General features: G+C 46.3%; 1 protein-coding gene across 4 annotated transcripts; it reads left to right on the top strand.

The window, feature by feature from the left end:
• Positions 1-633: 633 nt before the first annotated feature.
• On the top strand, positions 634-14,325 carry LOC123156340 (probable serine/threonine-protein kinase SIS8). Of its 4 annotated transcripts, XR_006477978.1 has the most exons (14): positions 642-1,332; positions 2,061-2,498; positions 2,844-2,947; positions 3,070-4,415; positions 4,734-4,774; positions 6,004-6,072; positions 6,586-6,686; positions 7,571-7,649; positions 7,753-7,851; positions 7,932-8,000; positions 9,065-9,114; positions 9,199-9,375; positions 13,597-14,094; positions 14,176-14,325. XR_006477978.1 is itself a non-coding variant. In XM_044574475.1 (13 exons), the coding sequence occupies exons 1-13, from the start codon at positions 832-834 to the stop codon at positions 13,709-13,711; spliced, it is 3,189 nt and encodes a 1,062-aa protein (XP_044430410.1). In that variant the 5' UTR covers positions 642-831; the 3' UTR covers positions 13,712-14,325. The 4 variants fall into 4 exon arrangements, 3 of the variants coding, with proteins under 3 accessions (XP_044430412.1, XP_044430411.1, XP_044430410.1); XM_044574475.1 differs by having other exon boundaries at positions 13,597-14,325; XM_044574476.1 differs by lacking the exon at positions 7,932-8,000 and having other exon boundaries at positions 640-1,332; positions 13,597-14,325.
• The last annotated feature ends 1,102 nt before the right edge of the window (positions 14,326-15,427 follow it).

Genomic DNA, 15,427 nt, shown 5'->3' with positions numbered 1-15,427 from the left:
AGCCGGCCAAGTTGCCTCCCTGCTCGCAGCGCCGCGGCACGTCCGGCGGCAAGTGGGACGCCAGGATGTGGTACGGCTCCACGGTCCTGCCTGCCGTCACCAGTGCGCCGGGCCCCACGAGGCAGAGGGAGCCCCGCCTCGCCCACGATGGGCCGGGTCCACGCGCGCCGGGACTGGCTGCCTTCGCTTTCCCGGCTCCCCTTCCTGCATGGCCCCTCCCGCAAGTTTTTCCCGTCGCTTTCCTCGGCCGCTTCCGCGAGTAGTCACGGCGACGTCACGTCCGCGGACCGCACGTCCCTCTCCCTGCCGCGCGGGCGCTCACCTCGCCCGGACCCATCCGTCATCGGCACGAGGCGTGCATAGTCCTGTCCCAACCAGCCGTGCCCCCCTCGCCCGCAACGAGCGAGAACTTTCCCTGTTGCCCCAAACAAAACTTTCTTTATTGATTGCGCACAGTGCGCACCAATCGCGCTCAAGCGCCGATTTACCAGTGATTTTTCTACATTTAAAATGGAATTAAGCTAAGAACACCCCGTCGGCTACACAGAGAGAGTGTGGCGCGGCCGCAAGCGAGCGGGCAGCCGCCGGGCAGTGGCAGCGGAGCAAAATAATAAGCGGAGTTAAGTTAATGCGGCTTTGGGCCGCTCGTAAGCAGCAGCAGCAGCAGGTCAATACCGCCTCCTCTTGGCTACAGGGGGAGGCTATAGCCGCTTCGTCTCCTCTGCCTGCCTGCCTGCATCCGGAGCGATGTCGGATCCGCCACCGCCCCAGAACCACCACCACCGCAGCAGATAGCGCCGGCGTCGGCGGCGTCGGCGGCGGGCGTGCGCGATGAAGAACTTCCTCAGGAAGCTCCACATCGGCGACTCCGCCGGCGACGGCGCCTCGTCGCCCGCGCCTCCCCTCCCGTCCTCCAAAAAGGGCGGCGGCGGCGGCGGCGGAGCCGGGGGCCACCACGCGTCCTCTGGAATCTCGAGCTGGCTCAGCTCCGTGGCCGGGCGCCCGCACCCGCCGCCGCCGCCCTTGCCGGCGGCTGCGGCGGTGGCGGAGACGGAGGCGGAGGAGCTGGCGCTGGCGTCGTCGATTGGGGAGAGGCAGGCGGCGGAGGAGGAGACGGCGAGGAGGGATGAGCGGAAGGAGGACAGGAAGAGGGAGATTGAGAAGCAGGAGAAGCGGGAGGATGAGCTGGAGGAGTACCACATGCAGCTGGCGCTGGAGATGAGCGCGCGGGAGGACCCCGAGGCGATGCAGATCGAGGTGGCCAAGCAGATCAGCCTCGGCTCCTGCCCGCTCCAGAGCTCCGCTGCCGAGGTCGTCGCCTTCCGCTACTGGGTAACTAATCCCTTCCTCCTCCATCCCTTGATCCTACACATTTGCATTGTAACTGCGATGGGATCTTACTCGTGCTCTGATGGTGCGACTTGTCCGTTGGATTGCTCAAGTACACCCAGTAGGTTAGTTGTAACCGATTGTATCACACATTTCATTTGTTTGCTGAAAATACGTGCCGATCATGGTGTTGTTCTTCTGATAACTGTTCAATTCAATCGTCACTGAATTGATGGACCAAATTTTTTGTTGCTACTGTAGTTAGGCAACTTAGCTGGATATATGATATATGCTCCTTCGCTTCACTGGTTGCTCCACAATGATGTTTGTGACTTGTGAGCAATAGCACCTGGGTTCGAGGGCTCAATCGACTGACGATTTCTTAATTCCCAGCCTAAACCGTGAGCCATAGAGTTCTCATCCAACTGTAAAAAAGGGGGGGGCATGTTGATGCTATTCTGATGGCTACGCACAGTCCACTTATATAAGAAGTTCTAAGTCGATTGCATTATCAAATCCAAATGAAATAATGAGCCAACCTGCTACTTTCGAAGATATGGGCTAACAGTAATTTGTTTAGTGAACACTCAACCAACAGTCCCGGAATATCCGCCACAGATCCTTTCCGTAATTAGAGAATGGAGACTGTTAAGTGAATATTGCCCTACATTTTTGCGATTCTTACAATTTTCTTGCTTGCCTTATATGGTAGATTTGTTCGTGCTTCACAGAGTTTCAGTGCCCTTAGCTATGACGACAAAGTATTGGATGGTTTCTATGACATTTGGGCCACTGGGGGCAAGCCCGCACTGCGAACCATACCCTCTCTGATGGAGCTGCATCAGCAACCCTTTTCTCTTGGAGCTAAAACAGAAGCTGTGTTGGTTAACAGAGCACAAGACTCCGAACTTGTAGACCTTGGGCAGAAGGCACTCATCATGGCCGTTGACTTCCGCTCTCAAACTTCACATTCTGTTGGCCGTGTTTTAATTCAGAGGCTAGCTGTTTTAGTGGCAAACCACATGGGTGGGCCAGTTGTTGATCCAGAAAACGTGCTGTTGAAGTACCAGAATATGAGTAGTTCTCTGAGAGCTAGTATTAGAAGCTCCGTCATGCCTCTTGGCCGCCTCACAATTGGCCTGGCTCGTCACCGTGCGCTGCTTTTTAAGGTCAGTAACTTATTTCATTGTGGCCAGCTCCTTTTTCTAATTACAAAGTTTATCTGACAGGATATAGAATACATGAAAGTGTTAAGGCCCATCTATTTCTCAAATGCAATACCTGATCTATTTTCTCAAATTTAAGTTCAGTTGATAAATTTGTGTGAGCATATTCTTCCTCTCCTTGTCTCAGCAGTAGCACATGACCTGACTATATTCTTGTTGTGCACTTCCTAGTCTTTGAGCTGAATTTCTGACGTAATAGGTGCAATGCATACACATAAGACTTGACCTTTAGTCAATTAGTTGTCAATGACAGTATGTTAATACCCACTTCTGCAAACATGAACCTAGGTGTTGGCCGACAACCTTGATGTTCCTTGTCGACTAGTCAAAGGAAGGCAGTATACTGGATCAGACGATGGAGCCTTGAACATTGTGAAATTGAATGATGGAAGGTACTTGTTGATTCCTTGACAGATTTTTATGTTACGCCACTTTTGCAGTGAGAAAAATGGAGAGTTGCATTACATTAATACATTGTCATGGTATTACATGTACTACTTTCACATTTTTGCAGGGAGTACATTGTCGATCTCATGTCAGATCCTGGTACTCTTATTGCTTCAGACGGTGCAGACTTGGGTAGAGAATTTGAAGAAAGTTCCTTTGCAGATAACCACCAAGGTGACAAAGATGAGGGCAACACTCAGTTGGGATCTTCTGTTAGTGAACCTTCAAGTTCTGTGTGTGGTTCTTTCGAAAACGAGTCAAAAGGATCCACACCTACCAATGTTGTGGATCCGTATTGTGTAACAACTAGCCAGACTCGTAACCAAGGATCTTTGCAATCAAGTTCATTGGGGGAACTATCAGCTGGCTCACATGCTAGTGAAAGTTTGCCTATTATCAAGGAATCTAGAAATGCAGACCATACCTTGGCTGTGAAGAACAAAGAAAAGCCGACTGCAGCAAATAAGTCATCGTCAAGTTCACCTTCGTCTTCTGAGGTGGGTAGCGCTCCAGCTGTAAGGAGGACGAAGGTGAAAGATGTCTCAGAGTATATGATTAGTGCTGCAAAAGATAACCCCCAGTTAGCTGAGAAGATCCATGCTGTATTACTAGAAAATGGAGTTGTGCCACCACCTGATTTGTTTTCAGAAGAATCTAGGGAACAACCAAAAGATCTAATTGTGTACGACACATCTCTGTTTCAAACGAAAGGTGAAATGATAAAGCGGATGAATGAGCTTGAATCCACATCACATGATGAAAGTGATCATGGTCCTTCGTTGCCGCCTCATCCTGGATATGAACACCAAACAAAGGCTGTTCATTATCGGCCTAAACCTGTCCAAGGAATGGGTATTTATCACCCCTCAAATTTCCATGATAACAGTAATCCATCTTTACCTCTGTATGAATCATCTGCACTTGCCCGGGAATACCCATTTCAACTTATAAAGCAAATGCCTGTTACAGCTGCTGCAGTTGCAACTGCTGCAGTGGTTGCATCTTCAATGGTTGTTGCTGCAGCTAAATCTAACAGTGATATTAAACTGGATGTGCCTGTTGCTGCTGCTGCCACTGCTGCTGCTGTTGTTGCTACATCCGCTGCTGTTAAACAATATGAATACATGGATCCGGGTTGTCAATTGATTAGCTTGCCTAGTTCTTCAGAGGCAAATGGACCAGTCCATAGAGTTCGACCTGACTGCTGGGATAAAGACCAGCTGGAAATTGATCATGGACAAGAAAATGCTCTCGAGCAAGGAAATGCTTTGGTTGAAGTGCCTCAGGAAGCTGAACGGATCTCTGACAAGTCAATCGGCACAGAGAGTGTAAGATCTGATGTAACTATGGACGATGTCGCAGAGTTTGAGATCCAATGGGAAGAAATTGTTCTAGGAGAACGTGTTGGGCTAGGTAAAATTATCTCGATTTTCTGTAAATTATCATTTTTCATAGCTTTGCTGATATTTTAACTATGTGAGTCTTTGTAGTATTACTGAGCTACCATTCACCAGACATTGTTATCCACTTATGCTATGACATAACGTAAAACATACCCTGTAATAGTGTTGTATTGCCCTTGAAAAAAATTGTTCTATTTTATTATTTTCCCACTTTCTTTTCTTTTGTGCCTCACATGGCTTTCCCACGAGACAGCATAAAGATCTCCGTAAAAGATGTTGTATTGTAATATGCTGTTCTTTGGACTAACATCTTTCTCGTCTTCTGTAGGATCTTTTGGAGAAGTGTACAGAGGGGAATGGCATGGAACAGTAAGTTTTTCATTTAAATGGCTCATTGTATTTGGAAATCAATTCAACTTGCTTGGTACAATGTAACGTATTTCGAAATTATCACCAGGTTGGAATAATGAGCTTACACTTTTGGTCTAATGAGTTTAACTCCAATCAAGAAAAATGCGGTGTTTGTATCATAGTCACAACATATTGCTAAGGATTAGCAAGAATTCTAACTTCCGACCGTGTATAACTTAGCAACGACGAATCATCTTCTTCACTTCAACACTATCAACTCTTATTACAAATTGCACCTAGATACCTGATTGCATTCTCAGGCATCAAATGCTTGCTGGTATTGTAATCATGGATGCCTCGTGTATGAAACAGTGCCTACCACTTTATCTTCCACAATTCATTCATTGCTTCCAGCCTGTGCTGGAAACTAGCATAATATTTCTGCACATGCCATTCCGCTGAGACACAGGGTGTTCCTCTGGCTTGCTTTCAATGGCTGCCTCAACACCGTGGTAATGGTCACAAAGACTTGGGTCCTCATGCTAGATGTGATTGTTGTCCTGCAGTTGGATGATGGACCTATCTACCACATTGTGCTTCACTATGATAGTGCCCAAAGAGTCGGACAGCAACTGTCTTCGAACCGCTTGGCTTCGCGCTCGGCCACCGTTGGTGTTACTGTGGGAGCATGATGCATGCGCTGGCAGCAGTGCTATGTGAATCATCATTCCTGTCTGTTTGCTGCCTGTGCCCTGCACCTGCGGAAGGCGTGGAATATGCTGATCTTCGGCAACAAATCATTACTCTGGCCAATATCGCTTGGTTGATGCACGGTGACTTTCAGCTCTGGACTTCAGTGACAAGTGAAGCCTGTCCATGATAGCTTGGACTGTCCTGCTTGACCTCAACTAGTACTGAGTTACTGACAAATTCATGACTTTTCCTGCTTTCCTTTGTTTCCTTCGCTTGGGCGGAGGCCAATTTTTCCGTCTGTTGCTGCTTTTGTTTCACTTCTGCTTTTTAATCCTCTCCGCTTTGTAACTTATTGTCCGTAACAGTTGTTTTCAATATAATGATAAGATAGAGACTCCTAGCTTTTGCCTCAGATAGTAATCATGGACCAATTAAAATTTGATATAGCTATCATTCCTTCTCAGTCACTCTGTTTTCTTTGAGTCGTACTAATGTCTTCCACTACCATTTTGTAGTGTTCTTTCTTGCATCATATTAATTTTTTCCTTCTGTAGGAAGTTGCAGTCAAGAAATTCTTGCAACAGGATATTTCAAGTGATATACTGGAAGAATTAAAAGCTGAGGTATATGGCTTTCTGCAACTCAAATGCGCAAAGATTAAAAAATGCATTCTCTTGTAGCTGTAGTACCGATGTGCTTACTTATTTTAATGGGAATGAACCAATCATTGTGCCCTGGAGACAGTAATAGGGATTTAAGCATTAATATATCTTTTGGTTTGGCTGATGTTACCTTTGTATTGTAGAGAAATACATATGACTGAGTTGATAAGATCTGGTCTGTATGTATGCATAGCCTGTGGCAAGAGTATTTTGGCCAATAGTTGAATTCACAATACTGTTAATTACTTAAGAATTGTCTGTTGAGCTCCCAAAAGCTCCCTTCATTGATCTTGTTTGAAAATACGACACTCATCTGCGCTCATTTATTTCCCGTCTTCAACATAATGAGTAAATAATCACACCTATATCCTTTTATTCCCAAGACATAACACCATGGATAACATGGCCGTTCCCTCTAGGACTCTCATTTCATGACCTTCTGAGTTCTGACTCCCCTTGCTATTTGTTGTATAGGTGCGAATTATGAAGAGACTGCGGCATCCAAATGTTGTTCTTTTTATGGGTGCTGTCACTCGTATACCCAACCTTTCTATCTTGACTGAATTTCTTCCGAGGTACGTTTTACTCCCTTGATGGCTTGATGCATTTTCTTTTGTTTTTTAGTGCAGCTGTTCCAAAATTGAACATTACTGGGGCCAATTTACACGCCAAAGTTTCCCAGAATTTGATAATCTTGATCTAATATCTTTCCTCTAACCATTTTTTTTGTTTTGCTATAACGGATTAGTGATTAGTTCACAGACTGTCACCTCATTTAAAAAGGAACTGAAAGAGGTTGTATTTGGCTCAAAGGTTAACAGTTGTGTGCGCTGTTCAAAGAAGTTTCAGATGAAGTTGTCGTCCCCATAGGACCAACGTGTAATTTCTTGATACGAATCAACATCATGAAAAGTTTATGGTCACCTGATCTTCTGGACTGTATCATCTTTGAATGAATAAAATAACAACTGGGAATATACAATCGAGGTGGCGAACTTTCAAATAATCTCCTAACGACAATTTTGAGACTCCTGACCTGATTGCCGGCTGAGAACCATACGTTGAGAGATACAACCACCCTCGTCTGAGAACAATACTTAGAGAACCTAACTCTCACTTTTTTTTACACACATGGAAATCAAACACTAGCTATCGTGCAGATAATTGTTGGGAGCTAGTACTTTGGTCTAATGGAGTCCACATATTTGAGTCCACAGCCTAGTAAGAGTCCGACTATATATGTATTTGAGTCCGACTATATATGTATTTGAATCCGACTATATCAGTATTTTGAGCCCTGATTCGATTGTCATCCAAAAGGACTTCTATCACGAACTGGAGGGAGTAGTATATTTAAGCTTTCTAGATTGTGATGGTCTTAATATTTTCTCTCAGTAGACTGCTGGACTCGTTGACTACCATAACTGCTAACTGTGATATTGACAATGGCACAATGCAGAGGTAGTTTGTTCCGGTTGATCCGTCGCCCCAACAACCAGTTGGATGAAAGAAAACGTATAAGGATGGCACTTGATGTGGTATGCCTGTGTTTTTATTATCCTAGCTCACTCATGTGCAGAATGTTGGACTAAATTTGACAATCTGTATCTAACTTGCCTACCTGGTTCTTGTTTGCCACAGGCCCGTGGAATGAATTATTTGCACAATTGTACCCCTGTTGTAGTTCATCGAGATTTGAAGTCACCGAATCTACTTGTTGACAAGAATTGGGTTGTGAAGGTAGTAAACAATGATATTTTTTGGATTCTTTCTGCCATTTCTTGCTGTATAACCATTTTCATTGTCTTGTTATTATTTAGGTTTGTGATTTTGGTTTATCACGTATAAAGCACAATACCTTTCTTTCCTCAAGATCCACGGCTGGAACAGTAAGCTTGCTTGTGATTGATGTTTAATTCTACATTTTCTACTAAACTAAGAATAGGAAACCTTTTTTGTTGGAAAAACATAGAGTAAGAAGCTTATGTGTTGGTTCTGCTTTTGTATGAACTTATTTATTTCACTGTAATGTAGGCTGAGTTTGTGCTTGCTGAGCTTTGTTGTGCTGGACTTATATTATAACCTGCTGTGGGTTAGCTGCAGAAACAGAAGAAAGTTGGTTAGCTAAATGATAAAACATGCACAAGCTAGTTGAGAAAATGGGATTGTCATAATCTACATCATTGCCAAGCATAGCCATAAACATGTATATGGGTCTGTAACTCCACTGTGTAGGAAAAGTTGAAACGCTAGCCTAATTGATTTTAGAGATTGCTGTAAGTAGCTTCAGGGGTTGGGAGAAGGTTGTTGAGCTGTTGGCCAGGCCCAGAAGCACAATTAGGCAGTTGCTTCGATTTATTGTGGTATGAATCTTCTTTAAACTTGCATATATTTGTGTGTCAAAAGGTCTTGAACACCTGGAAAACGCTCACAAAAGATAAAATTACGTAAGGGCTTTCTATATACTCCCTCCGCCCCAAAATACAACTTCAGTACAACTTTGTACTAAGTATTACACAAAGGACCATGGTCCCTGGATATAACAAACCTAGAGTACAGATTGGCCCCTGTGTAGTGGACTTTGCATACCGATTCATCGTTTATTATTCATAGTTACTTGTTTGTCTACCACTGAGTGACGCATTCCTGTGGGTATGAGACTGAGTGGATTGGAATGATAGTCAAATGATGAAATACCAGTACATCAATAAGAACACAGCATTGATATGGCCATTTCCATGCATGTATTTAGACACAACTGGGTTATCTTGTTCCTCGACTGTGTGTTTACTGTACTATGGGCAAGTTAGCATTACATATTTTGAATGTACAAGTTCGCTATTCTCATATCTAGGGTATTCTTAAACATGGAAGTTTGCTGATCTGGTAGCTGGGTCTAGGTCAAATACTTCTACAGGTTACTGACCATGTGCCACATGTGCATCAATTGCAGGCGGAATGGATGGCACCAGAAGTGCTTCGAAATGAACCGTCGGATGAGAAGTAAGTTCTTCATGTTGCTCCCTCATATGTGTGCTTTTCCTCTATTTTATTTGACAAATGATTTATTTACCGTTTACATTGCAGATGTGATGTTTTCAGCTATGGGGTTATATTATGGGAACTTTGTACCTTGTTACAGCCATGGGAAGGTATGAATCCCATGCAAGTGGTTGGAGCTGTTGGTTTTCAGGAACGACGCCTTGATATTCCAGCCGAGGTGGATCCTGCCATAGCAGAGATAATAGAGAGATGCTGGCAGACGTTAGTATGCTTTAACTTGCTTCATATACATCATTATCTGATAGAATATCACTGTTTCTATTATTTTCCTGGAGCACTTTGCTGCAAGATGCTGGTTGTTTCAAGGCATTGTGCATTTTGCTACTCACGTCATAGTTACACTAGCAACTGTGGACATATTGCATGGGAAGTACTCCCTCTGTCCCTAAATAGATCACCTATAAATTCAGTTAAAAAGTTAACTACTTCCAAGTTTGACCAAATATATAGAAGAAGCTATTAACAACTACTCCCTCCGTCCCAAAATAAGTGTCTCAATTTTAGTACTCCCTCCATAAAGAAATATAAGATCATTATGAAATTATATTCCCTCCACAGTTAATAAGCTATTAACAACTACTCCCTCCGTAGTGGATAAATTCATTATGAAAATATATCTAATAGTGGATATATTGATATTGATTTGATATTGTTTATCTTCATATTTTTGTATATATGCTTGGTCAAACTTAGAAAACATTGCTTTTTGACTCAGTTTATACGCCAGTAAAACTTAGATAGCATTGATTTTTTGACTCAGTTTCTACGCCATCTATTTGCGGATGGAGGGACTATACAAACAGTTGTGAAAATCCATATTTAGAATATAATTTGTCCACCATATAATTGTTTCTTTCCCAACCGCTCAAAGAAGAAGACTTGGCACTAAGCATAGGTTAAATTGCGAGACATATACCTGCAATTAAGAGGTAATTAAGTGTGTCTAAGTCTACAATTAAGAGGTAATGCGATGGGAGATACATTCACGATTCATATCGAAAGTTTCACACACCAAACTATTAGAAGTCGGAAGAAAAGTGGAATATGAACAATTTTGCTTAACCTTAATTGTTTAAAAGGACACTAGCAGCACCCCTAGAGAAAATATCGCCTTCTTTTGCATGCTAGAGAAAGCTAGTGGTGCTATGCCTAGTTGCCAAAGAACATCATGTTTCTGTTTTTCCTTACAAGCGAAGTTCTAGATGACACTTTTATTGGGATATTTGTATTTTCGGGTTTGTTGTAGTTGCTAGTTTCTGGTTTAGAAGTCGAATCTTGTAAGCTTGTTCAAATATCAAATTTGTATGTTCTCTTCTTGCATGATAAATTGTCAGAAGTTCCTATAATATCACTTGTATAAAATGGTAAGCAAAGGAGGTACTCTTAATTTCACATTCATTTTTTTTTCGAGAAAACGCATGAGAGCGTGCGTTTCATTGCATTGTAAAGAGGGAGAGTTTGGTTACATTCCTCCTAGGAGGCTGATTACAGAGACCGGACTAGTGGACATCCCAAGTCTGGGGGGTAATGGCTTTGAGCCCTAGCGCGCCCGCATTTGCCCAAAGGGCAGCTTCTTCCTTGATCTTCGCTACGATGGTGTTCACAGATGGGCGCGCTCCGTTGAAGATGCAGTCATTGCGGTGTTTCCATATCATCCATGGGACGAGGAGGGTCACGGTCCCGAGGCCTTTGCGCATGGGCGCAGGGGTGGAGTGTCGCGCCGATTGCCACCAGTCAAGAAGCGAAGGCTCGTCGTCAGGCGGGGTGCACGGGATCCGCAGCCAGCTTAGCGTCTCGTGCCAGGTTTGCCGGGCCAAGGGGCATGCGAGGATGAGATGGTGCATGGTTTCAGGCGCCTGGTCGCATAGGGGGCACCGTGCGGGGTGTTGCAGCCCACGGCGAGCGAGCCTGTCGGCGGTCCAACATCTGTCGAGGTGGGCGAGCCAGTGGAAGAAGCGGACGCGCGGCGGTGCCCAGTGTTTCCAGGTGAGTTTCCAGGCGGCGTAGGTCGTGGAGCCGGCGAAAGTGGCCGTGTAGGCCGACTTGGCCGAGTAGACGCCGTTCGCGCTCCATCTCCAGATGAGGCGATCGGGCTCGGCAGAGAGGGTCGTGCCCGCGATCTTGTGCCAAAGCTGGAGGTATTGCCCGATCTCGTGGATGCCAACCGTGCCCTGGATATCTCACGCCCAACGATTGTCCCCCAACCCATCCACAACAGTCCGGAGTTTGCGATGGCGTTTGGGGATGCACGCGTATAGGAGCGGGGCGATCTCGTGGACGGACCGCCCGCCGATCCATCGGTCCTCCCAGAAGAGGGCGACTGTGCCGTTTCCGAGCTGCATGGTAGTGGAGGCGAAGAAGAACGCGCACTCCTCGGCATCGAATTGGAGGTCAAGGCCTGCCCATGCCTTGGTAGTGTCCGTGCGGCTGAACCATAGCCACCGCGTGCGCAGCGCGAGGCTGGTGCTCGCGAGGTCGCGGACGCCAAGGCCACCAAGAGGGATCGGGCGAGCAACTCGCTGCCAGTTGACGTGGCAGTGCCCGCCGTTTGCCTCCATGCGCCCGGCCTAGAGGAAGCCACGTTGGATCTTCTCAAGCGCCTTGATGGTCTTCTTGGGGGGGGGGGGGCAGAGCCAGCAGTTGGTGGATGGGGATCGCGCTGAGGATGGCTTTCACAAACGCGAGGCGCCCAGCCTTGTTCATGAGGTGTGCCTTCCAGCATGGGAGCATGCCGGCTGTTTTGTCGACGACGGGCTGAAGCTGGGCTGCGGATGGTCTGCGTAGCGTGAGGGGGATGCCCAGGTAGGTGATGGGCAGCTCGACGATGGGGCAGCCGAGCGAATCGACCACAGGCGCGGCCTCGTCCACGCCGGCGCGGATCAGCGTGGCCGTGCTCTTGGCGAAGTTGACCCGTAGTCCTGAGGCGCGCCCAAAAAGTTGCAGGATGCTCTTGACGGCAGTGACATCGCTTAGGGTGGGGTGGCAGAAGAGGATCATGTCATCCGCGTAGAGGGAGACGGATGGCATCGGTCGCCGAGGGTGAAGGCGCTGCAGGATATCTAGCTCGGTTGCGCGGTGGAGAAGGCGTCCGAGCGTGTTGACGGCGAGCACGAAGAGCTGGGGCAGAAGGGGGTCGCCCTGGCAGAACCCACATCGGTGCCAGATAGCAGGGCCTGGCTCTCCGTTAATAAGCACTCTGGTGCTTGCCGAAGAGAAGAGGATGGCAAGCCAGTCGAGGAACCTGGAACCGAAGCCGTATCGGCGAAGGGCATCGAACAGGAATGGCCATCTGACCGAGTCGAAGGCACGCGCCAGGTCGAGCTTCAGGAGCACGCGTGGGGCGCCGAGCTGGTGCAGCAGACGAGCTGACTGCCGGACAAGGATGAAATTGTTGTGCAGACTGCGTCCGGGGATGAAGGCGTTCTCGCTGGTGCTGACAAGAGTGTTGAGCTTGGGCGTGAGGCGCAGCGACAGGACTTTGGCGAAGATCTTGGCGACCAAGTGAATGAGGCTAATGGGTCTGAAGTCGCCGAGGGCGTGGGCGTCGGCGCGCTTGGGCAGCAAGGTGAGAAGCGCCTGGTTGAGGCAGCTGAAGCCGCGGCCTCGCAGCGCGTAGAGCTGACAGAAGGCGTCGACGAAGTCCTGCCGAATGGTGGGCCAGCATGCGCGCAAGAATTCAGCCGTGAAGCCGTCGGGGCCCGGGCCTTTGCGCGCCGGGAGCCGTTTGACCGCCTGCCAGATCTCCTCGGCGTCGAACGGGGCATCCAGGTCCTCCAGATTGGCGGGGGTGATGAGGTCCGTGAGGTCGAGCGCGCAGTCCCGGGGCGCCTCCGTGCCCAAAAGCGCGTCGAAGTGGGTGTACGCAGCCGCGGCCATCTCCGCGGGGTCGGTGACCACGCTTTCACCGACATGGAGGCTATGGATCTTGTTCTTTTGGCGCCTATACGTGCATTGCCGATGAAAGAACGAAGTGTTGGCATCACCGTCCTTGAGAGTGGCGAGGCGGGCACGTTGCCGGGCAATGGTGCGCTCGAGGGAGGCGAGGCCAAGATATGATGCTTAAATGTGTTCAAGAAAGAACCTATCGCCAAGAGAGAACCTATCGACTCATTGTGTGAGGGAATAAAGTAATGACTTCGCATTATACTGAAGAAACTACATACCTTTTTTTTATATCACAAATACTAACATACACCATACCTGAAATGGTAAATTAGTAGTTAGTATAACAACATACACATGTTACTATCTGATGACCAATACTAAAACAACAGGTTACCATAGCCATGCTTTCAACAAAGTTGAAAAAGAAACGATAGTTACATGATTCTTTTTTTCTCTGTCTTATCAGTCTTTCATCTCCAACTGTACTTACATATATGCTTAGGGTCTGAATTCTGTTTGTATTTTGTCTGATTGTAGAGACCCAAAGACGCGTCCATCATTTTCAGAGATTATGGCTGCCTTAAAACGAGTATTGAAAAAATTGTCTGCCAACCAACCACGAAGACAGCGAGTACAGGAAACAGATGACTAAGAAAAACCAGAGATCAACATCAGCTGATATAACATAAACAAAAGGGGTGCATTGGTTTTTCCTGCTGTCCACCAGCTGTCCGTCTGTAACTATACCATTCTTTGTATAGCTCCAACAAATGCTTGCCAATGATGGAAAAGGTGAGATTTTGGTCGTTTTAACCTCCAAAGGCAGCTGTAAATTTTCCAGTGACGCTGGCAGAAATCTGCCGAGCATTACTGCTTCAGTCCATCTATTGGGTGGAAGACAATCCAAAGAATAAACACACCCATCAAGCAAAGGAAAAAGAAGGAAAAGGAAGAAAAATTCCAGGACAGTTAGTCCACAATAGCGATGTTGGGCAATGGCATAACGAAGTTGAGATTTCAGAGTCAGCGTGTCAGGTAGAATGGGATCCTCCTTTGTTTAGTTATATGTCTTTTAGTTTTCCAGCCAAAGTTGGATGATTCATGTTTATTCAACAGAAAGATGCTATCGATACGTTCACCTTGAGCATCAAGAGGCACCGTGGCCAGGGCCTTGTGTATATCACACCATGGCAAATTTGTCTGAATTGGCAGTTAGATTTCCAAAGAAAATCTCTGCTGTTTGTGCTAAAATCATTATTCTTTACAGCAGCAGTGTTGATTCTTCTATTCTTTCTTTTTTTGCTGTAACAAGTGTACAAAAATGTCCCATAGAATAGGGTGCTAATTGATCCTTTGCTGCAACATGAACTGTATGCATTTACCCCTGAAATTAGGTGGCAAGGAAGAGTCGAACATGTTGCCACATTTCTCTTATCTTCAATATCTGCCCATATTTACCTTATTTATAATACTGGTGCTCAGGTAGTTGAGTTGCTCCTGGAGTAGTGGTGTGCATTATCATGATTTATGGTAGGAACCATGAGAAAGAAAATGTTTTATTGAACATAGCAAATTGCTCTTTTTAGATAAAACTATACTTATATTAGTTTTCTATAACTGCCCTGAAGCTAAAGTATTTAAGGTCACCTAGGTAATAGGACGACATATGAATGACGGACTAATGGAAGTTTTTTATGGCAATTTGTATTGTTGCGAGGATGGCGGATTTGTCATGCTTGTCAACTAAGCTTGCCATCCTCGGCCACAACCTGCTCAGCCAACATAAATTGCTATGCAAGTTGTTCACAATTGTCATGCTCGGTTAAGTCGGTCCTAAAGAAAAATAGTGGAAATCGTGCATAGATGAGAGGTTACGGTCCTAAAGAAAAATAGTGGAAATCGTGCGTAAATGAGAAAGTTATACGTTTGGCGGAGAGGAGGCGGGGTGGCAGTAGACCATCACCACCAGTCTGTTCGCAATGAATGACGATCGTCACGCAGGTAGCATGCGATGGTCTCTATGGCCTCGCAGGCTCGCAGCCCGAACTGGCTTCGACCCTGATCAACTCCAAGAGTGTGCGCGTTGGCACATTGGTCCTATATATACATAGAGGTAAAAGCACCCAGGTACCCCAACCTGCATGGAAGTGATGATTTAGTTCCAAATTTGCAAAATGCAACTTCATCATATCCACTTGCACTGGATGTGATGATTTAGTCCCCGACCTATCACAACGCGACAAGTGGCAGCTAGCTGGCCGGAGCAGCCATCGCCCGCACTTCTGCAAAAAACACATTGCCGTTTTGCCTAATCAACACGTGGTACATGGTCACCTGAATTAAATCTGTCTCCAATTCCCCGCTATGG

This window comes from Triticum aestivum, chromosome 7B (assembly GCF_018294505.1).
Source record: "Triticum aestivum cultivar Chinese Spring chromosome 7B, IWGSC CS RefSeq v2.1, whole genome shotgun sequence".
NCBI lineage: Eukaryota > Viridiplantae > Streptophyta > Magnoliopsida > Poales > Poaceae > Triticum > Triticum aestivum.
This window is presented reverse-complemented; position numbering and strand designations above follow the sequence as displayed.